The sequence below is a fragment of the Cimex lectularius genome, unplaced genomic scaffold (genome assembly GCF_000648675.2).
Source record: "Cimex lectularius strain Harlan isolate CLEC.00 unplaced genomic scaffold, Clec_2.1 scaffold136, whole genome shotgun sequence".
Lineage (NCBI taxonomy): Eukaryota > Metazoa > Arthropoda > Insecta > Hemiptera > Cimicidae > Cimex > Cimex lectularius.
The window spans coordinates 211,597-236,559 of NW_019394223.1; the positions used below are offsets into that span (position 1 = coordinate 211,597).

General features: G+C 34.3%; 1 protein-coding gene across 2 annotated transcripts in view; it reads right to left on the reverse strand.

Annotated features, from left to right (window-relative positions):
* Positions 1–230: 230 nt before the first annotated feature.
* Positions 231–24,963, reverse strand: part of LOC106663942 (protein FAM151B) — a 48,421-nt gene continuing 23,688 nt past the window's right edge. For both annotated transcript variants that reach the window (XM_014389197.2, XM_014389199.2), the window contains exons 2-5: positions 2,291–2,404; positions 1,995–2,233; positions 1,763–1,934; positions 231–1,693 (exon numbers count right to left, since the gene is read on the reverse strand). In XM_014389197.2, the coding sequence (XP_014244683.1) occupies positions 1,326–1,693; positions 1,763–1,934; positions 1,995–2,233; positions 2,291–2,404 (893 nt within the window). In that variant the 3' untranslated portion in view covers positions 231–1,325. The remainder of the gene's footprint in view (positions 1,694–1,762; positions 1,935–1,994; positions 2,234–2,290; positions 2,405–24,963) is intronic.

A 24,963-nucleotide genomic window follows, 5' to 3' on the forward strand; every position in this document is an offset into this window, starting at 1 on the left:
CAGTAGCCCCCATAAAATAACAGAAGAATATTCCAATTGTTTCAATTTTTGAAAAAGGCTCACTCCACAATTTATCATTTCTGCCAATTGTTTCCTTCAACACCTTGCTAACTTTAAATTAGAAAATAACTTACATATTATGTAATATTTAATATACACCAAACAAAAAAAAAACTTATGGAGACCATATTAAAACACTCTTTCAAGTGTTTAGGGATAAAAACAAGAAAATAGAAAACATAATATATTTAGAAAAAAGAATCCTTACATTTCACATACAAAGTTATTAACGATTACACTATGTACAAAATTAGATTTTTTTTTTTTATCATTCTAAGCTCAAGCCAATTTTTACATGGAAGCCTTAATTAATTTTATAATTTAGAAAGCTAAATTATTTCAAATTATCTACAGAAGGCGTGGCACTTCATGAAAAAATAATTATGTTAAGTTCATTTTTTGTCCAATTTCTTTGTTCACCAAATGGCTATTTTATATCTATTGTTAAACATGATTGTGTGATATGCTACTTAATATTCGCAGAACATACTAAGACTAACTTACGTTATAATACTTAGAAATCAGTTCTAACAGCCTCATTATTTAATATTGCAATTACATTAATAAGGCAAGCTAATAAAGCTTTAATACGAAAGAGGAATTACATTGTTTATTTTCAAAAATATAAAAATAAGGGTATTACACAGACAAGACTTGATCCGATTACATTTGATGGTAGAAAACAAACATTTATGACAATATCTTCAAAACAATTATTACAATTTTTAACTCGTCAAAAATCTTTTTATGGCTTGTAAAATACAAATATGCTACACAAAAAAATTAGGTTTAGACTATTTCCATGAAAAATTGAAAATCCTGCACATTGCTTAGTTTCATTATCTTTGGTCAATAGAAACATGGGAACTAAGGTACTTGCAAAAAAGTTAATATCCACAATTAAACCTAAATTTTAATAATAATAATAATTAATACAAAATTATTTCATGATTTAATTTCTACAAGTTTATTTACTGTGTTTTAGTTTAAGAAGTTTTTTCACTTGTTAAAAAATATTGTTTATATGTGATGTGAGTACAATTGGTAACTCTTTTATAGTTTGTTAAATTCAATGAGAAATGGCATTAATGTATTTTTGAAAAACAAATTTGGATAAATAAGGTAGTACGTTTCTTCTTTTTTATTCATAACAGAATTTTGAAACATGTTTAACATGTAATCTAGTTAAACAAAATCACTGAGTGGATTTTACCATAAATTATCCACCATTGAAATACTCAGGCTGGCCAATAAGACAATTTGCTTCATTGTTGTAAACCATATTTGCCCAGTGCCAGGAGCGTTGTAGCTGCAATTAATGCACATTTCCCTATCAAGTTGCCAGCAGATGATTTAAGCGCCTCCATCATGTCAGGAGGGAGGTCGAGATAAACTTTATCAACACCTATATCATCAATTAGTTTTCTAAGTAGAACCATGTCAGTTACATCGTTGGGAGAACTGCACCATATAGTGAGAGTTGTCCCTGGGACTGAAGATCCGATTAGGTTTGTCAGAGCGTCGTAGGATTGCGCTGCCAGGCCTGCTCGCACAGCAAATGTGACAGGTTTCACAACTAAATTTCTGTTGAGTGCTTCAGTCATGTCTGATATAATTTCAGGAGTGTAACTACCTATAAAAGGAAACTATTGCAATTATATTGTTCTTTAAATGAGTTTAAAGTTAAGCAAAGAGATTGGACCGGTATCAATTCCGTTGCCATATTCAGTAGTCCATCCCACAGAAGGCATTGCAATCGGAAATTTTGTGACACAGGCTGAAAGGAAGAAATCTGGATCTACAGGTTCCTTCTTGCTATTTACTGGACCTCGAATTATATCCGCATTAAGCCATATAGGATATTCAAACTGGTACTGAAAAACAAACATAGCATTACTTTTTAAGCTAGAATAAACATTTCAACAGGAATTTACAGATGTGTTGATTAGATGTTCTTCAAGAATATTTTCTGAAGCTGAGAAAGCTTCTCTGCTTTTGAAATCTAGCTTCATCCCTTTTGCGGCCTGACTATCCAAAAACATGACTATAAACATTTCGAGTGAGAGGTCTGATGTGTTTTCAGGCGGATGGGCCATAATCGGAATTAATTGCTGGCTTCGGTCACCGATCAAAGTTCCGAGTACAACGTCCGCCTCTATCATCATAGCACTTCCTGAAATAGCAAATTTGAATGAGTACTGTTTATAGTACTTTATTGGTAATTATTTACCGTTCAATTCTCTTTGCAGTTTTTCTCTACTGTTGACACCATGCGCCCAAGTCACTTTGGTCAAATCATCATTGATCTCTGGGAAATAGTTGCTGAGTGAGTCAGGCATGGTTTCTGAAACAGTAAAAATATTTATAACTTCAGCTGATGATTGTTAAATTTGTTTCTAGGATATGAATCCTTTAAGTCCATTTATGTTTTCTTAAAGCTAGCAGAATATAATTATCTGAAAAGACGTTTATTTATTTTACAACTCTAATGGGAAAATCAAAAAACAGACCAGTCAAGATAATATACCATGTACGAAAAATAGTATATTAAAAATGTATCAACAACAAAAAATAGTTCAAAGAGTTTCAAAATAATGAGAATTTTTAAAGAAAATCAAGTTGATAGACATTAAATATTTAATTAATTAAGAACTACTTGAAGAACTTCTTAATTGCAGGTAGAGAGTTGTAAAATGAAGCACCCATCATAAATTTCAATATTCCACCATACAAGAATAATAAAATTCACAGCCCTTGGACTTTTATTTGAGAATAATTTTAAGCAAAAGTATTCTAAACTGTTTCTGACACCCAACAGATAGTTGGACGTTATGTCCTTTTGTTTGGCAGGACTTCACCATCTGAGAGATGGAATAATTTTTATGAGAGGGAATCAAGTGTCCAGGGATACAAAGACCATGATTTCATATAATATTTCCAGGTAATTTACATTATTTGAAACTTTCCGTAAGAGCACACAAACCTACTCTCCAGGAGTGTTCAATCCTACCAGATTGGGGCCTAGGCAAGAGTTAGAGCACTGACACAGTGTCTCATCACTTTAAGGGTCCCAGTTTCAAACATTTTACATACAGATGGGCTTTTTGAACAACACCAGAGCTCAGTGATAGGTGAGATGACCTCTGCTGTTACAAACCCCCATTTTAAAAAATAAAATTAATTAATTAAATAAAATGAAAAATTCTATCAGGCTGATTGTATATATGTGAATTTACTTCCACTCATTTGAAAACAAGATATTTGAAGGCTATATCTGGCCCTTTTCAACATGAGGGCCTAAATGATACTGGCATATTCTAAAAGGCCTAAATGGCTATAGAGATTTGCATAAGAATTAAATAGAAAAAATGCGTTTGTAAAGTACACAGCCTGCATTCTCATGAAGCCTAGGTTCACAGTTAAAATGAAAAAGTCTGATTTCCAAAAAATATCCCTCAACTGTATATGTTGTTTTCTCATAGTTAAAATATTTAGTCATGTAATATCATTTTGGTCTGCTTATTTTTGCTGGGTCTGATAGGCAAATATCTGCATTTTGTCAGTGGGTCTGTGTTATTTCTGTGATGGCACTTGAGATTTTTTCATGTAATGGACCTGCAGTTTTGTTAAGTATAAAAGAAACTTGTATAAAAAGGTTTGAATTATTTTCTCGACATTTTTCTTTGTGTTCTTTCTTTAGGGTGAAATGAGTAACAATGAAAAAATTAGACCTGTTCAGTTTCTCCTGCAAAACTCACAGTTCCCACCTTGAAAAACCTTGAATCAAGGGTATGTATCTCTAACCCTAATCCCAATCCTATCCCTAACCAACCCTAACCGTACCTAACCTAACCGTACCTAACCTAACCAAACCCTTGCGTACTCTATCAACAATGCAAAATCATTGATGCAAAAATTGGCACACTATTTAAAATTATGTATTCAGCTCAAAACATACCAAAGATAACTTATAAAATAAACCTAACTTTACGGAAATGACAGACACACTGAAGATGGCAAAATGTCTATACATGTCTGACAGCAAGGATAGTCAAACAAAATTAATTGTTAATTATTCAGAAATCGTGAGATGCGGTCTGGTGTGGTGTAGGTTTCAGAAAAACATTTTCTTTATTGAGATCATCTTCATGGCCTGGGATTTAAAAACATTATTTACATTTAACAAATACATTTAGGATGTGAAAAAGTGAATTTATACAATGCAAAATATTTTTTTTATGTTCAATCAAAGTATTTCTATATTATACTATATTCTACTAATTGTTAATAACAAAATGAAAGGTTCGTCATATTGCAGCCCACATGAAGAAATCTCCCAATATTTCAAATAATCAACTTTTGAATGGGTATTTCGAAAAAAGTTATGTTCTTATTTTCTCACGAAAAAATTCTTGTACACTGGTTAGATTCAGTTACATCTACACTGGCTTGAATTTTTCATTAATTTATTTAAAATATAAAATAAACTACTGCAAATGACAAAATGCTGAAAGCCATCTTACAAAAAAATAAGCAAGGATCATAGACAGTAGATCATAGACTACTCGCCTAATAGACTATTTTGTTCTTTAAAAACTAAAAGATTATCACATTATAACATTTGTAAAGAAGAATAAAGCAACAAAAGTGAGAGATGATGGATAAATTAGAAAGGGGAAATATTTATTTTAAAAAATCAAAGGAACAGTACAAATGACAGTCTGATTTGTCCCTGGCCATAATCCTACATTACGTAACCTAACGTCCCTAAACTGAACCCTAATTCTAATCCTACCTAACCTAAACCGTCCCTAACCTTAATTAAACCTAGCCATTCCCAACCTAAACTTACACAACTCATTAATAATTTAAAACATAAAATAAACTACTGCAAATGACAAAATGCTGAAAGCCGTCTTACAAAAAAATAAGCAAGGATCATTCTCGCCTAATAGACTATTTTGTTCTTTAAAAAATAAAAGATTATCACATAACATTTGTAAAGAAGAATAAAGCAACAAAAGTGAGAGATGATGGATAAATTAAAAAGGGGAAATATTTATTTGAAAAAATCAAAGGAACAGTACAAATGTCAGTCTGATTTGTCACTGCCCATAATCCTACATTACATAACCTAACGTCCCTAAACTGAACCCTAATTCTATTCCTATCTAACCTAAACCGTCCCTAACCTTAATTAAACCTAGCCATTCCCAACTTAAATTAACACAACTCATCGATAATTTAAAACAAAAAATAAACTGCTGTAAATGGCGAAATGCCGAAACTGGATCTCTCACAGAACTTATAGAATATTCATTCTTAAAGAAATTATTTGGAATAAAAAAAGAAATATTATGGTTTCGTTTGCAAAAAGGTAGCATTATAAATAATATTTAAAAAAGGCAAAATAAATAATGGGGAAGTACGGTCGATCCGCCCACCGGCCTTTCAACTGCAGCGTTGAATAAAAAATGAAGCCTGACGTTTCAGGTTGGCCATACCCTCCACACACTTCATATCGTGCCTACAACGCACAGATTCTTAATTTTTTTGAAGAAAAAAACGAAATTGCCGAATGGAACAACGCAGTACGTCAAGTTTTCGTGCCGGTAGAATGCTCGGATTATTATGACTCGTTCGACATCACAGTCATTTCAAGGTTGCTTATGTGGCAATTGACCATAGGAGTAGGCTATGATTTGAAACAGCTCTATTTTTAAGGAATGAATTCATTGCGAAGTTCGATTGAGTCATCAGCGATCGTTAAAAGGATGGTCCTAACCAACAAACACTTTAAGGCTTTTGAAATCGGCCCACTTTCAAACAAAGCCACAAATACGCGAAAGATAAAGAACACTAATATGAAAACGTTTCATGTTAATTTTATGCCAAAACAATTATTGTCTTTTTGTAACTGCCGGTTGTATTTCAACAAAACAATCCAGTTTTCGTTTTTTACTCAATTTTCCAAGGATGTCTTGGGATTTAAAGCTCCTTATTCTTTCAAGGAGTGACGACGTATTAATAAAAGTGAACAAACAACTAGTCAAATACATTTAGCGATTGTAGAATAAGCAGAACTTGTACTATTCTGTTTATAAATAATATCTCTAGCTTTCATTGACTTAAAGAACAAATCAATAGTATAAAATAATAATTGTAAGATCGCACATTTTAACCGAGGGAATTAGGTCAATTGTTGAAAAGATAAGTGTTACAAAAGATACATTGAGGAGCAACCACGGCGAAAAAATATTATCCTTATTCACCAGTTTAATGAACGTACATAAAAAATCTTTACATAAGAGAAAATTAAAAGTTAAACGAACAAAAATAAATCTGTTTCACAATAGTCCTAATTATACTTCAACCTGCAAAATACGAATGGATGAACACGCTTAAGAATACACACAAATTTCCCAGAAATATAAAGAGAAATTATGCAGCCCTACGAAAGATTTAAAAGGAAGACGAGAATGCTTTCAAGTTTTAAATTATTACAAGAGTAACAGAAACGCTTATAATTACACAAGCTGTGTAAAACTGAAGGGACGCGTCAATAAATTGCAATCCGCATTAATTAAACAATTAAAAACTCTTGGCATCGAACGTGAACGGATCGTCGAAGCCAATATCGACCGGACAAACCGCCTCACCTTCCAATTAACTTTTAATAACACAATTCACCCTTAACAACAAAGACCTAACTACCTCTGAATTGTCTAGTGTTACAAAAGACTCCGAAGGGAAGATTAAACGCTCTTCTAATTTGCTTTGACCACGAAAGAGGCTGGCGAGAGGAAACGATCGGACATTCAGTGAAAAGGCCCATATGCCAAAATAAAGCGAGAAGGCGGATCGTGATGATTAAGCATCATCAAACATGTAAGCTGAAGTATGAAGTATAAGATCCGAAGGCTCTTCCTGCTTCCTTTAATGCATTCTATTCTCTTTCCTTCCAAAACTCGCCAGGATTGGCTTGTTTGTCTCCAGTGTGAATTCCATCGTTTCTTCTCTTTCGCCATGTTTTCTTTACTAAGATAGTCGTTGAATTGTGGATCCCTGCACCTCAAAAGAGTTCAGGACATATCAGCGGTTCCTATCAGTTCAGCCCCTTTCCTTGCAAAGGCATCCGCTTCTTCGTTCCCTTCTACCCAGTAAAGTATAACCATAGTTTGCTCTAATCTGTTTAGTTTAGTTTTGCAATGCTGCACTATGCTTAAGCTATTATATAATTTAGTGACTGACGTGGTGCTGCTATTGACTCTCGAGCTACCTAGATGGCTGTAGTGAGAGCCCGGATGATTGTGGATGCCGGTACTGTCGGGTGCATAGGGCGGTTTGGAGCTGTTATCCAAGTCGGCTATCGAGTGATAAAAGCAAGTGTGAATTGTTGAGAAGACAATTTTCTCGTTCTTCCGATGCTGTGAGACTAGATTCTGTTTCCAGCCATTTTGGCGGTTTCACTCCTTTCTCTAATTTGTCACTTTTTGTTTTTTACACGAGTATTGTTTTGTGAATTGCCTGGATACTCTGGCCCAGCTGGACTCTTGAATGGTAATTAAACATCTAGACTATATTACCAAATAATTTATTGACAACAATTTTAAGTATTGAAGCTGTATTCTTTTAATTACCAGAACGTTTACGATATAAGTCGCTGAGTGAAGTCCAAAAATCAACATAAAATACACAGAAGCAAAAGATGTGGCCACACTCGTTTTTTAGTGAATTCTTGCAATTTTTCTAATTTTTATTTTTTGTTGTTTACTATATATGTTATATTAGAGAAAAACATAACATATAGCTAAATAAACAATAGACCTCACCCGATTGAGGATTGGCCATACGCAGTTGACTCACGGGCACCTGGCTTTTGGGCCAAAGCCTGCGCAGCTGCCCCTTATGCAGAGAAAGGTTGCTCGATGTGTCCCACGCAAGGGTGGCCATGCCTTAGCTCCATACAGAGAGCGTGTAGGCATACCACCGGATTTCGGACACGGTAGCGAGTTTCATGGCTCCCTGTTTCGGTTTTTAGGGGAATTGGGAATTTTTTATTGTGTAAAATACGTGTTTTGTATGAGTGCGTGTATTTATTAGAGTGAATGAGGAGGAACTGATGGTATAATTACATTCCCCATCTCGCCTCGAGCTGTATACGTGTCTTGGGTCGATGGTGGAATATTTACAGGAACCCCGATTAGATTAGTTTGTTATTGCATTCAGATCGATGGAAGAATATTGAATACTCCATCAACCAAATGGAATGAATGCAATGTATATAGGTGTGAATGTATTTATTTGTGTGAATGCATATTGAATGTGTGTTGCAATATTTCGCATGCACTCGGGCAGAAATGACGAAGCTGTCAGATGCCCCTTTAAAAAAAATGAAATAAATAAATAAAAAAAGAAATTGAGTAAAACAATTTTAACGAAAATATTGATGGATGGAGTATTTCCTCTTCTTGCGTTCATCACCGCTTGCATTCGACGAGGCATCGATTCCGAAATATTTTCATAGCCCTCCTCAACAGAGCCATTCTTACTTCCTGCAATTTTTTTGGCATCAATGGGCAACTATTTATCCTCTTTCACAACTCGTCCCAAAGGTGTTCGAGGGACTACATGCTGGCCACATTAAAAATTGAATTGAAGCCCGTACCAAGCAGTCACCAACGATCTTAGGTTGGGGCCTTGCATTGTCATGCATAAAAATAAGACAGTCGCCAATTACTGGCATATAAGGAACACTGATAACACATCTTCAATCTCGCGCGCAGCGTTAGGGAACTCTCGCTAGTTAGTGCGACCTTCCATAGAAATGCCTGCCCAAACCATAACACAACCACTTACATAGCTTCTCCGGAGTGAAAATGTTGCGGGGAATCTTCCTCATATTCTTCTCCAAACCCTTTGTGGACCATCAGAAGACCTAAAAAAAACCTTGACTTATCCGAAAACAAGATTTTTCCAAGTCCAGTTTTCTTCAGACTAATTAATGTGATTTCTTGCGAAACTTAACTGAGCGGTTCTGTCCGGAGTTCTGGACCAGTGGCGGCCTTCTGGCACGTAATCCAGTTTCTTAAAGTCTTCGCCTTACAGTGCGTCAACTGTCATTAACATTATTTGAACTTGTTGTAGTCGTTCCTTGAACTCAACAGCGGTAGAATTTCGATTACGGAATAAATTCGAAACAATAAAACTATCATCTATCTCTGTGAGATTTGACACGATCGCGGCCTGATTCATGCCTTCTCGAGCAACCTCCAGTATCTCGGTAGCTATGGAAGATTCTTGAGCAATTTTTCTGGGAATGTTAAGCACCCTGACCACATACGCTTGACTTCTTCCATCTTTCCAACAAAGTTATGATGCTAGCCGAATTTGTATCACTTAAAACCGTCACTCAAACAAATCTGAAAGTTAACTATTGTCCTACTTAAAAAAAACATCAAATCACCGGAACGTTAGAAAGAAACTTCACAGAAAAAACCAACAAAGAAGAGATTGACTATTCAAGGATTTATAAACATTGTAAACACAAGTGGGTGATTTTATCTATGTTTTAATCCTAAATGTTTCTAATCCTTTAAAACAGACCAAATATTGTTGTAAAATAATCAATGGAGGATTGTCTAAAATATAATTAAAAATATTAAGAGTGGTCACTTTTTCGCCTCTCATGTAGATTGAACCGACAGATTTAAAATCTAAAGCTTTTATATAATTTCTTCATTAATAAAAGCGTGTGGAGTTTAGTGACCGTTAGTTAATGATGATTTGGACATCGTGGAGATCAAACAGAAGGCACTCTCAACACGACACACAACAATGATACATCTACACAGAAAACAAACACTTTGAGCCCTGAAGATGATCTCATTAAAGGTCGAAACGTTGGCACTATAAAGAAAATGTTTTTCTAAAACCTATTAATAAAAGCTAAAAATATCACAAAAGTTTGTGTCCTATCGGTAAGAGGGCTGGAATACGTGTCCAATAATTTTCGCCTTTGTGTATCATCAAAATGTTTTTAATTAAAACCAGTGATCCCAGCCTTTTGTTTGGCAAATTAATTATTTTGGGAAATATAGATGCAAACTGAATATTAAATTTATTACAGATTAGTACCTACTTTTCCTTTAAATTACTTTTACTTTCACAATACATATATTTATTTTTATTGTCATGCCTGAAATGCATAGTTTGGAAAAGATGTGCATATTGACGACTTTGAAGAGGTCGTTACTCCCCTTAAGTACTGAATTAGATCATATTTAATCACCTTCATTATTGTCTGAACCTTGTCTGACAAATTAATGACGTTGTTTCTTCAAAAAGGTAAGTGTTTTTATCAAAATTGTTTATTGGTTTTGAATATAAGTTTGTAACGATGGAATGCCGCGTTCTGAAGAGTAGAACGAGGGCAACAAACCGTTTAAAAATAGTTGTAAGCGGTCGCAATGAAAGGAGGAACATTTTGGAAAACAAAGAAACAAAAGGGTCGGCTTCTGTCCGTTGAACCTGTCCCCGTAGAAAAAGGATTCTGTTATTTGACCAAATTTCATGACAATGTTTTGTCTGTGATGTTCTTGAAAAATTGTTTTCGTAGGTATTCAGTGTTTGTAGTTTCGGCGCCAAGGACAATTAACAAACCCGATTGTCATGTTAATTGCTTTGGATAACACGAATTGGTCTGTATTCAGTTGAAAATTCATGTTACACTAAACAAAATAACTAAATAAATTTGAATTTTTCAGATTTTGCGACAGCTTGTCGACATTTGATATATATCAATCTCTCTCAATCACTCACTCTCCCTCAAAATTAAGACTACCGTGGCAGTTAATGAAATTTTATATTTTAGATCTTGTTTTCTACCCCAGCACGTCTCAATTTATATAGTGATGTAATGATCGCCAGTGTTTTTAAATTAATTTGTTCCTGTTTTCTTTTAAATATGTATTTAATATTTAACTGAGTTGTTGAGTGTATATTTTCTGTATATATAACTCTTCGCCACTCTCTCTCACACTCTCGCTCTCTCTCTCTCTCTCTCTCTCTCTCTCTCTCTCTCTCTCTCTCTCTCTCTCTCCAGTTCTTTCTTTTTTTTCCTATCTATTTATGTTATTTCCATCTCTGACAGTTTCTATTTGTCTGCCTTAGTTTTCGCCTTTTTGTGTGCGTCGCATTCTCTCGTTCCTTGTCTTTTTTAGTTTTACTAATGCCCTTATTCTCCTTTTCTATCTTTTTTTTCAATTATTTCTTCCTTTTCCTATCTATTTCCTTCCTATCTATCTTGTTTTCCATCTCTGACTGTTTCTCGATGTCTACTTTATTTTCCTCTTGTTTTATTTCTTTTGAATTTTTATTTTTTACTAATACCTTTCTCTGTTTTTCACTCTCTCTCTCTCTCTCTCTCTCTCTCTCTCTCTCTCTCTCTCTCTTTCCAGTTCCTTCTATCTTTCTCTTCCTGTCTATTTATCTATCTCATTTCCATCTCTGAGAATTTCGATTTGTATGATTTATTTTCACTTTATTGTACGTGTCTCTTTCTTTCTTTCCTAGTCTTTTTCACTCAATCACTCTCTCGGCTGTCTTTCTCCCCCTCTTACACTATTTAATCTTTCGATCTCTGTTTCTTCATATATCTCTCTTATCTATCTACCATTTATCAGTATATCTATCAAAATATCTATTTATCAACCTCTATTTCTGTCTTTCCACACACGCTATTGGGTTATTTCATTGTTTGAACCCAGTGTTTTGGTCTGACACCAAGGCCAATTGACAAACCAGTTCAATTTGACAACACGAATAAATGTCTCTTTTCAGTAATAGTTAAATTAAAAAAAGAAAAGTTAGAAAACATTTGGTCATGAACAACTTTTTTTAATGAAAATGACTAGTTAGACTCAAGAATCAACTTTGTACAGAGTTCCTAAATATTAAACAACAATGTGAAACTGATAATGGTTCGTAAACTTCTAATGTCAGTAAACTAGGTCCTTTAAGCATTATGTTTTTCCGTCTAGCTCTGTTAATAAATAAATGTTTTATTTTATTCTTAAGAAACAACAGTGGCAAGAAGTTTCTTTGGACATGAGATTGAAGTACGGATCCATTCAAAACTTGTGTGATACCTGGGAATATTTTAAATGTAAATAATATGACCAAATTCAAGATTGTGACCGTCAGGTAAGAAAACTAACAAGACCAGTCAGACAATCGTAAGACGATCAAACTTCAGTTGTCGGGATGCAGTTAGCATTTGACCGAGTTCCTATTGTGAATCGTCCCCTTTGATAAACGACAAGCACCAATAGATTCGTTAATTAGGACAAATCAAGCAGTTGGCACTAATTTCTGGGCCGGGTGTCCTTTCATCTCGATGCGCTTGATCCCGGCTTATTCTTGGTACAGCTAAATCTAAAACGACTGCCGCAGTTGAAAATGCAAACTGAAATCTTCATTGAGCCATATGTTCAACAAGTGTTGTCAGCGTGTATTTTTTCCTGTCCTTTTTCACGGAGTAAATACATTTGTGAAGCTGTTTGGATGAATAAGCACGGTTTGAAGTTGTATTAATTATTATATGAATTTCTGAGACATCCATCATGCACAGCCTAAACACAGCCATAAAAAAACCGACCATCTGGTTTTTGCACGAAAAAATGGCACTTTGAAAATGCATATTTTCTCAGTCTTTTAAATATCTGACCTGCTCAAGGACTCATTTTTTTTAAAAATTATACGCTGAACGCGATGGCTGTTTTAAATGTTTCCTAGCCTCCGTTATTCATCAGTAAATTTATAAAAAAAATATGGAACATGTTAATTATTGCACTTTTTACGAAACCTTCAAATTGAGCTGTGAAGAGAGGAAATCAAATTTGGAGCGGCGCCCTATGGTAATCGATAGGAAATTTTAATATACTTTCAATTGGTCACCTTCCTCTGCCCGATTTCTGAATCGTTTTAGAGTTATTCGGGCTTTTTGGGCAAAACACAAAATAACGATCACTCTCTCTCCCGACTTTACTATACATAAATCTATTGTGTCAATATGTTTTCGAAGCCAAACTGTCACAAAGCCTGTGGAATGGACGGAAAAGTTGAATTTCCATGGTGATGTAAACAATCGACAGCAGAAGCATTCTGCATCCCATCTCAAGAATCAGATTTTCATTAAATTTGTTGTGATGGAGCGATAATGAAGCGACCGCCATCTCCGAATTGTCGAATCCCTGTTCATTTTTTTAAAAGTCCTCGGAAGAAAAGTTGTAGAGAGTAAAATTGTTGGTTCCAAATTTATGCATTTTTGAAAATCGGGTGCGTGAATTTTTCCATAAAAAAAAGATCGGTTTTTTCCATGAGCACGTAAAAACCCACGTTTTTTACCTAAAAATCGTGAATAACTCGAAAGAGATTGAGAAGTCGGAAAAAGAGGAAGACGTAGAAGGTGACCAATTGAAAGCTTATTAAAATTTGCTGTCGATGCTATAGGGCGCCGCCCCAAGATTTCCTGGCTCCATAGTTCAATTTGAGGTTTTCTTAAAAAGTACAAAAATTAATGTTCCCGATTTTTTGAATTTTGATGTATGACTGAAGCTATGAAAACAATTTAAAAAGCTATCTTACTTAGCATAAAACTTTCTAAAAAAATGAGACCTACCGGAGGTCTGTTTATTACAGACAAATGGTTGAAACCATAGCAAAACGTCCAACCTACTACTTCAAGAAAAAATACAGTGGATCGACCATAATTAATTGATAAACATGAGCTGAAAAACTATAAACTATGATTATTTGGAGAGATCGAGATATGCGATCTGGTGTGACGTATTTAGAAAAACATTTTCTTTATGGTGCCAACGTTTCGATCTTTATTGAGATCATCTTCAGGGCTCAAAGTGTTTGTTTTCTGCGTAGATGTGTCATTACTATATGTCGGATTGAGAGTGCTCTCGACACAATAATTACCCATCTACATCTTCATGGCTCAAAGTGTGTGTTTCGGGGTAGAGGGGTCATTATTGTGTCGAGAGCACTCTCAATCCGACATATAGTAATGACACATCTACGCAGAAAACAAACACTTTGAGCCCTGAAGATGATTTCAATAAAAATCGAAACGTTGGCACGATAAAGAAAATGTTTTTCTAAGCCTACATTACACCAGACCGCATCTCACGATCCCCAAATAATCATTAATTGACGGTCACTAAACACCACACATATATAAACTATCTTTTTCTGTTAAAAAAGACCATCATAGCAGGAGACCTGGGGTTGTCAACCAGCGATTATTTATATACCATGACGGTGAGGACAATCCTTACTTACCGTGCCTGGGCTTAAAAAACACGGTGTCTTGTTTGCTTTTTTTTACAATACAAATTTTATAATATTTAAAATTCCATTTATAATATTACTATTTTGTCTCCACAGCGGCCCAGATTGCTCTTCCGACCGGGTAACCCTTCAAGAAGGGGGGCTAATTTACAATTAATTTATTCCTTCGGGTTGTTAGTATTCATCAACGGATAAGAGTTGCGTGCCCGGGGAAGACAAACGCTAGCCTTTGCGGCCAAGAAACCTTTAAAAATAGCAGGGCTAAAGGGCAGTATTTTCAAAAAATAACTCTGTCGTAAATTTAAAAAAAAATCTATTTTGATAATAATTGTAATAAAACTATTACATTATTTTAAAAAATTGAAAAACCAACGAGAATTGAGGTCGTTTAAAAAACGAAAGGTGACTCACGCCCTGCTTATCCCAAAGCAAACATTTCGAAAATACACCCATATGAACAGACCTTGTGTCAATCTCCTACAAATCCATTTCATAAATTATATTATTATATGTTATGCGTGTAGGTTTTATTTTTTAATAGATTGCTTACAATTAAAATTCAATTAAGAATTTTTTAAAATTCCGATCGAATTTATTTTAATGTGTAAAACAAATAAAGTTAACAAATGTGAACATTAGACCGACTATGAACTATATTTGCAGTTACTAGAAATGATATTGGAAACTGAAAAAAAAGCCAAATAAAAGAGTAGAAAAGTTCAAGGGTATTCTGTCGTGTTTTCATTTTATAAAATTTATTGTTGTTGAATTGTAAGCCAAATCACCTTCATATATAGAATGATCACCGAGCCTCTAGGATACGATGATTCACTTGTTTGCGGATTTTTAAATAACATTTTAAAAAATCATTTTACTCTCTTTACTCTTTTATGGTAAGCAAATAAAACATGATTATTTGACTGGGACATCGGTAGGTGTGGACATGGACAAAGTTCTTTTTGTCTTGGTTTTAGTATTATCTTTTTTTTTAACTTATATGAAAATTTTCTTTATTTTTAAATGCATTTTCGGATCCAAATTTTCTTCCGGTCCCCTCATTAGGCATTTTTCATATGTAAGTAAAACATATTTAAGTAAAATTATGATTTAAAAATAAAAGCGGAAACTAATTTAAAATTATTATTACCGTGGCAGATCCTTACGAGTTAGATCTTATTATTTACAACAGCACGCCCCAACTTACAATGTGATCTAGTGACGTCCTTTTTTTAAATTTATTTGTATTTTTTAGATATGTATTTAATATTTAGCTGTTACGTTGAGTGTATGTATACTTTATATATTAGTTCATATTATTTCTCTCTCTCTCTCTCTCTCTCTCTCTCTCTCCCTCTCTCTCTCTCTCCTCTCTGTTTGTTTTTTTCTTTCTCAACCTCTCTATATCTATTTCTGCATCTCTATCGCTTTCTCTCTTTTATCTACCTCAATCTCTATCTATCAAAATATTTTTTATATTGGTATATTATCGGCTTTTGAATTTTTTGTGGATATTTTTATACAGTTTTTACCGCTAAGATTGAGGATTTTTCCTCTTGAAATTTTAATTTACATTTATAACATATATTAATAAAGCTGTGTACAAAACAAATTAAAAAATATCTCAGCGAAAACATTTTTTGCGTGGATTCTAATCCGTCAGCAGAGTTGCAATACAATTTTTTACAATTTATTTCTTTCTTGTTTTTATTTATTTATATTAAGACTTCTCTAGAAATTAAATTTCTATAATATAGTGCATATTTTAAATAATTAAATAGTAAACCCCAGTCTTTACCGGTTAGATAATTACAAAGTTCAGAATCTGTTATATTATCTTTCTTAAAGTATTTTATTCTATATGGCTTTAAAATAGGGCAGATTGCAATCATATGTTTTGCATCTTCCATTTCTTTTAGGTTACACAATGAACAAAGATGGTACCATTCTGATCTAACAGGTATAAAATTTAAGTTCAGCTGTTAACTCCTTGCGTTCATTATTAGTTTAACTTCAGTAAACGATCTAAAGTGTAAATAAGTGACATTATAATTTAACTTGGGGTACATTCCATGAAAAATCCCATTTCTAGCTTTTATTTCTGCATTGCGATTTTCTCCTAAACTTATTTTAAAATCAATTTACTTAAATCTCATTCCCATGTTTTTTCTACATTTTCGTTTACATTTATGCTAATATTGTACTGATTACATCATTTCTTTCATGAATTAAACCAAAGAATATTTTTATTTATTATTTGTTTACATACAATTTTTGGGAGTCTATAATCAGGCAGTATTAAAGTGTATTTTAAATGCAGCCCTAAGTTCGTTTTGCCTAATGTACTGGACTTTATAAAACAACTGAAGTCTTAACGTATATATATATATATATGCATGCTAATAATTCCTATTTCTAAATTCTAAGGAAGGTTGAGCAGCCTTTTTACAAAAAATCTCATTAGTTTTTCAACTTGGTCATAGATTTGGATACCCCAAACTTGGGCAGCATAACAAACTACTGTTCGAGACGCTGCGTAAAGCATTTTAAGTTTGGAGTTCATAGGTATTTTTGAATTTAATAAAACATTCTCCCAAGTAGAATTAATCCCGGACTTGATTTACTTATTTTGTCCGGAAAATGAGCATCAAAATTCAATGAAGGAGTCAACTGAATACCTAAATATTTATAGATTTTTACTACTTCTATTTTTTTTTTATTATGTAGATGTGCTGAGGGGAAATGGCTATTCTTTCGGATGAGCCGTCTATGTAGAATTTAAACTTCAATGCGCTACTTACCTTAACATTTAGAAATGTTATGTAAACTTATTTATTTTCCTTTTTTAAACAAAATTCAATATTGTCGAGTGTTTTATTTAAACTAAATTCAGTACAAAGTCTAAAAAATTAAATTGTTGAAATTATAATTTCATTTTTAAATGTTCAAACTTGTACTCTAGTGGTTGTTAATGTATTATTTTTTATGTAGATCATTGCTAAACATGAATGCTTTAATTGTTTACAAGCAACACCTTTTGTAACCTTATTATAAAAGTATGTATGTTAAACTGAAGAAAGAATAATAATAATAAATGAAAGGTTTCAACAATAATAAAATTCGTGTACTAAGAGCCATTATAATTGTATGTAGGCATTGATATAAGGGGAGGCTACTTTTTGCAATTAATACGTTTCTATACATATCAAACAGGTCTGGTGCGGTTTTATTGAAAAAACTATATCTAAATTCAAACATTATCATGCCTACAAATATGAAGTGAAAAAAGTCTTCTAGATTAAAACTTAACTTGGGAGTAATGTGATATTTAGTGATATTTTTAATCAATTTCACTTAGTTATAACTTTTGTGTGCGTGTGTCTTATGTGAATGCATCCTACTCCGTGTAATACTGAAAATCCCCTGCGAGATAGAAACCGAACATTTGTAAGTCTAATATGAGGTCATTTAATGATCCGAAGAGTCAATGACCTCGTTGTCACCTCCTTTGACGATCCTCGTTTTCATTTGTGTCGTATCCGGCGCAGAGACGATTGGCAATCCGCATGAGGACGAACGGACCGATGTGCAACTGAATCAAAATGGACCGCCTCAATGCCATTGCTCGCCATGACAAATGTCCACAATGCAGAGCAAAAATTGGCCCAGTGAAAAGGACCTTGGGCGTTCTGCCCTATTTTCCAATTGACCCGTGGGCCACCTGTGAATTCGAGCGAACCGACTGCCGCCACCTAACAACCTTAATCAATTTGAAAAAGAGTTAAGGGAAATGAACGTTCACGCGTCACACCGACTAAAGAAGAACACAATAGAAACTCGCTATTTCTCTTAACCGTTTATTTTATTGTCCTGTCAACTATAAGACGAACAGATCAAACATTTCTTTGGAGAGAAAGTTCTACCGAGCCCTTTTATGACCGGATATCTTCTGTCTTAAGCTAGGGCATTGTCATCACAAACGAGGTTAAGAATTTGACGAGTGGGTCATACAAAACCATCAAGAAAGTTATCTATACAATTGACACAATAGCTGATTTGAGAGGATTCGTCATTAACTTAAACAATGACACACTCATCCTGCAATTTTTACCTATTAAAAAGGGTTAATGATTTGTACATACATGCTGCCAACTGAGGAGTATTCCAAGAAAGATGATGACTATCAATAACAAACCTACATTTTGTGAAAGTAAATGCACATCTTTGGACTATTATATTTTGAAGAAATAAATATAATATTTTGATAATTTCCGATCCTTTTAATGTGCTAGCTCTGAGGAATTACCGACCAGAGGTAAACAGGGTGTTCGGCTATTCGTGTTACAAACTTTGCCAGTTACAAACCATTGTTAATTTTTCCCCCAGGTTTTGGAGATTTTGTATGCGATTGTTTTACATGCTAATTTTGTATACAGGATGTTCGGCTACTCGTGTTTTGCCAGTAGATTTTACATTCAAACAGTCCTAATTAACTATGCTCCGAATCTCAGTAGTTTGGGAGTTACTCCACTTTTTCCGACTTTTTAAGATTTCACGACCTAGCTTCAAATAAGCAATAATAACTCCAAAGCTAAAAGGTTTTGGACAAATCCGTTCATACCATTGAAAACTACGTTAAATTTCCAATACGATGTAATCAATGCTACAGTTGTAAACTTGGTGAAATGAGCGTTTTAGTAGCCAGAACTTTGAAATTTTTTAACCATTATTTCAAAACCTGGAGACCAGCAAATTTCAGAAAACGTATTCCATTTAGTATCGTTTTTAGTGGTGGAATTTCTTTTTTTTTATTCAAAGATGAACAAATTGATGGAGGAAAGGAAAAATCCGGATAGATTGGTAAAGTGGAAAATTTAAAAAAAAAGAAAAACAAAGAAATTTTGAATGAATTTATTAAACGTTGTTTAAATTTGGGTTCAAACCGAAATAGTACAAGTGATTACTTATTTACCAGCACGATTGCAACTTTGATTAAATGATTATTGCATTATTATTCTCAGGAATAAAACTTTTTTTTAAAATTAAGAATACGCTGATATACATCTTACGTACGGGTTTTGCGGGTTCAATGCGACGGCAGCGCGTCGAAAATGCATGGCGGAGGGTGGAGAGCATTTCGAATCAAAATTCAAAAACGTTTAATAAATTATTCAAAATTTCTTTAAGTTTTTTATTTTTTATTATTATTAATCTCTTCCACCTTACTAATCCTTCAACGACGGTTTTCTCGTTTCCTTCACCAATTTCTTCATCTTTGAAAAACGTAATTAAAAAAGCAATTTTTTTTTTTCCGGGGGCTTCCAACAATAAAGTCATTTCAGCCCCCTCTCACTGCACTGTTGTGGCCGATGGGGTACTCAATATTCCGCCATCGGCCCTACCGTCTAAAAGATCACTCACTTACAACAAACAAATAAATAATATAATAATAATAATAATAATATAATAATAATATAAAAATAATATANTGTACACGACCTGGCTAATACCGCGAGGTCGTCTCGGTCGAGTACGGCTGGAAGGACCCAGGGCGGTGTCGGTCTGTTACCCAGCCCAAGTACCGACCCCAGTGTCTGTCCCGCCATCCCGAGGGCTTCGCTAAAGCGAATTCCTAGGGGTCGCGTCCGGGTTCGAAGTCGCTCGTATACTTGGCTATAATCATTCTGCAAGATCGTGTCTGTCAAGGGGTTGCCCGGCTTGGCCAAAAAACTAGCCGCGTAACTGAGAGTAAGCCGCTCTCTCCGGAAATCGGGTGGCAGCACTCCCAGCTCGCAGCAGAGGCTGGCCAGGGGGCTAGTTTTAAACGCCCCCGATACGGCTCGAAGACCCTGATAGTAGAGCCTGTCCAGCCGCAAGAGGCGCGTCTTTCGGGCCGAGGAATAGGCCATACACCCGTAAAACAATCTCGAGCAAAACAACGCTTCAAATACTTTCAGCAAGGTCTCCCTGTCCGCTCCCCACCTAAAGTGACCAATATTCTTTAAGAGTCCGAGGATTTTTCTGCAGCGGACTTCGACAGCTTCGATATGTGGCTGCCACCTTAACTTTTCATCGAATATGAGGCCGAGGAACCGCACCCCAATCTTAAAACATCAGAAAAAGTGGAATAACTCCGAAACTGTTGAGATTCGGACCATAGTTGATTAGGACTTTTTGGTTCCTTTTTGAATTTAGAATCTAACGTCCAGAAATATGAATCTAACGCTATAACCGCTCCACCACCTCTAAAATACTCTTTTTCGGTTTATCTACTAAAATCAATCTTGCAGAATAGATATACTTTCAAACTATACTATTTTTATTTAATATACTTTTCAATTAACTGCATGGAAGTTATTGATTAAAGAAGAAAATGTCATAAGTAGAAATATATACGTCACAGAGGTGTAAGAAGAAAATAGTAAATAAATTCGAACAATAGATATTTAGGTCGAATCCAAAAAGCTCTGTACCCAGTTCTTTATCCAAAACATAATAAATCTTGTGGACAGGTAGGTTTTTTATGTTTATTGTAATACTACGTTATATATATTTTTTTATTATATAGAGTTAAACGTTATTTTTAATAAATACGACCGCAAGGGTCAATAATCTTAACCCTCTGGGATTTCTAAACGCTTCTGGCCATTCCGAATTGTCGTGGTGGTCGTGTCAGGCATAGTGAATAACTGGCATGGCACGGGTCCAAGCATATACCAGAATACAAAAAAAAAGAGCCAATAGTAACACAACTTGTAAATTAAAAAGTATATAAAGTTGAATTTGTATAGAAAAACAATTAAATATTTAAGAATTGATAAGGCAATCAAGATTGATTAGTAAATTGACAAATATTATGGGTTTATACAACACTCAAACCTTTTCCAGTACTGCTAATAAAATAAATTCTTTATTTAGGCATGACGGACTTTTTCACTGTGAATCTCTTACATCCCAGCGTTCTGAAAGATTAAATCACCAAAAAACTCTTATACATTTTTAAATAAATCGGTCAGCATGGTAGCTGTTTCATTTTTTAAAAACAAATCCAGCGCAAACATGCCATCCTTTAACATGGGATCATTCAGAACAAGAAGGAAACGGTCAATTCAATCAAATACTGTTCTCAGCTCGATGTAAACGCGCTATCAAAAGAAACCGGCCTGTATTAGCAGCTAGAACATTCGCTTTCGAACTTTTCTGACAAAAAAAAATTCCGAAAAGTATTTAATTATTAAACATTAAATTAGACTGGTTTATCTTTAGTAGAAGCACACAACGCATAACGATCCAGCACAAAAGCACATTTACCGGGATAATTGTAAAAATTATCAGAATCATATCGCTTTTTTTTGTCCGTGTAAGCACTTTTTTCGTACAAAACTCATTTCAAGTCGCGCCAAACTTTACACTCAGTCAATACGTCATGATTCATCATGATCCTGTAATTACAGTTGGTAAAAAATTGTACATACGCTTATCATCTAATAATTTCACTTAATATTGACTATATATTTGAATATATATTGTATGAAATACTTAAAGATTTTATTTTTGTCATGATAAGATTTGAAGTATCTTTTCAAGAGGATAAAATCACGCATAAAATATCATTTCGGAATCGGAGCAAAATGTTATATAAAAATCGTTACCTCTTGTATGCTTCGCCTAATAGCTTTATAAGTGAAAAGTGAAACACTACTGCAATTAATGACAATGAAAATTTGCCGAGAGATAAGTCAGTTGAATGCTGGACAAGAAAAGTTCTGAGGAAATCATTAAGCGAAATCGCTAAAACTGTGAATAAAAATGTGTCTACGATTGAGCCTGTTTTTAGAAATTACGTATAATGGAACGCGTTGCATCGCAAGCAGATCTAGATCAGGACGGACAAAAAAGCTTCAGCACAATCATGAGTGTCCATCCTAAGAACTGTTCATGAATATCCAAAAACAAGTGTTCCTTCAATAGTTGCTAATTTATTACAGGATTGCATCGTCGAGGACAGACAAAAATGCTTGACCATAATCATGAGTTTTCCATCATAAGAACTATTCATGAATATCCAAAAACACGTGTCCGTAAAATAGTTGCTAATTTACTACAGGATTATAACGTTGAGGACGGACAAAAAAGCTTTAGCACAATCATGAGTGTCCCATCCTAAGAACTGTTCATGAATATCCAAAAACAAGTGTTCCTTCAATAGTTGCTAATTTATTACAGGATTACACCGTTGACGTAACACCTCAAACCGTACGATATACATTAAAAAATAATAATCTCAAATCGCGATCTGTCGGAAAAAGCCGCATATTAACAAAAGTAAATAGAGCTAAGCGGCTGGCATTTGCAAAAAGTTACCCTGATCGTCTTTCTAGCTTATGGAACAAGTTTATTTTCAACGATCAATGTAAATTCAGTATTTCCACAATACACCTGTTTAGGTCATAGCGGAGAAAATAATTGTATTCTGCATCCCCCCCCCCAAAAGGATTCAATATTTTTAGTACTGTTGGAAATTGTAAAGTGTAGGGGTGAAAAACCGGTCATGAAATTAAAGAACTTATGAACCACATTTAAACGCAGTGGAGGAGGGATCGTGGTTTGCAGTTCTATGGATGTAAGAGGAGCAGGCAACATAAGGGAATAACGTAATATATATATATTAATATTTAACAAGCAAATCTGCGACTCAGTACCAGGCTTAAGATTGAATTTTATTGTTCAGCAATCTACATCCTAAACTTCGTACCAGAAGTGTCGAGGAATGGTTGCTGCACAACGCTCGACGACAATTAAAAACCACTGCAATCGCCCAATAGAACACCCCTGGCAGATGTTAAAATGAAGCTAAAACAGCGCGAAGTCGTTGACCTAGACCTCAATTTTCTGAGGTAGTTTTGGAGAATAAAACGGATTCTAGGTTTACCAAAAAAAAAGTTAGCAGCTTGAACAATCGTTTAAAAGAAGAGATAAAAAATAAAGGAGGATTTACAGACCATTAGATTGGAAGTGATTTGAGGTGTAATAGTTAGTGTTACATTTTGGAAAAGATAGTTCTCACTGCATTCGAAAATTTCAAAAAAAAAAAACAGCAACCCGAGGGTCGATATGACCCCTGCAGTTGCGAACCCTCGCAAAAGCATAACAAGATTATGTAAAATATGATCAGTATTTTCTTGAGCGTTACTACAAAGTTTCTTCTTTTTAGAAACATAACAACCCCGCACGTTTGTATTTTATTTTTTTTATTTTATTTTTATTTTTTTATTTCAGTCGATCCTACGGAGGAGTAAGCTGAACGATTTTTAGCTATTTTTGCATTGTGAACAGTTTATTTTTTTATTTCCTAATATTCCTCATCCCTTTTCTCCCCCACTGGAATTTAATTTGCCCTCTTCGCTTTTAAATCGCCCTAATAAATTATTAAATAGAACCGACCGCGTTTTGAAACGTGTCTAGCACGCGACCCGGTCGTGTTAACTCTGAAAGTGTGTATCGATTCTGTATGGATATGACAAAGCCCTGGTTATTAAGCTCATTTTTTTTCTGATTTGCATACCACCCGAACCTCAGAAAGCCCCTCCTTCCTTTGACGCCGACAGCCTCGAAACACGTTAATTAGTTTAATAAACGCCTTCGTCAACAAGAGAGATCAACATGGTCACAACTGCTTTTTCGTAATGTCAAGTAATATTTTTGAAGAGAACAACTTCTGCTTTATTTCGTATCAAGCTTAAAGAACTCATTACAGACCGATAATTTATAAAAACATTATAATAATAGTCGAAGATGACATTGTTAACGTACCTGGATGAGCTTAAACAGTACGACATACCGTAAATTATATGGTTGTTTGTATTTTTTATCTCGTAAACTTGTAAACATTATCAGCTCAGTTTCATAATATTCTCAAATCCAAACTTTAGACGGTGCAATATCCGAAACTAGTGGGAACATGTATTGGAAAAGTATACTCTTTTATGTAATTTTGGCTGTACCAACTTAATGAAGTTCAATGTAGGACTTTCTTTGGTCTTTTCCGTTAAATTAGAAACAGTATCGAACTTAACATAAGATTGAAATACTTAAATATTACAAAAAATTTGTCTAATGATTCGTACACTTTTATAAACATTTAAACAGTGGACGTAATAAAATTATTTTTCTCTATAGATACACGTATTTATTTGCTTTTATAAATGTTTTCAGTTTTACCTTCTAAAACTACTTCAGAATATTATGACTTTATCACTAGAGAAATATAAAAAGTACTGCAAAATTGGCCAGTTAAAATAACAAACCTTATAAAAGCACAACCGGCAATTCCATCGTTTGTAATCGACAATAAATTACCGGCAAGCACCGAGAATCACCCAGCCCGGGTGTTGGCTGTCCGAGGTCAGACTTGATCTTACCCGTCCAGCCATCGAGGTTCTGCTGCAGGTGCTTGGTCATTTCAGTCCTGGACGCAGTCAGTTTTTAAATTCAAATCCATTCACTCTCTCACTCACTCTTAAATATTTTTTTTCCTATTTACAT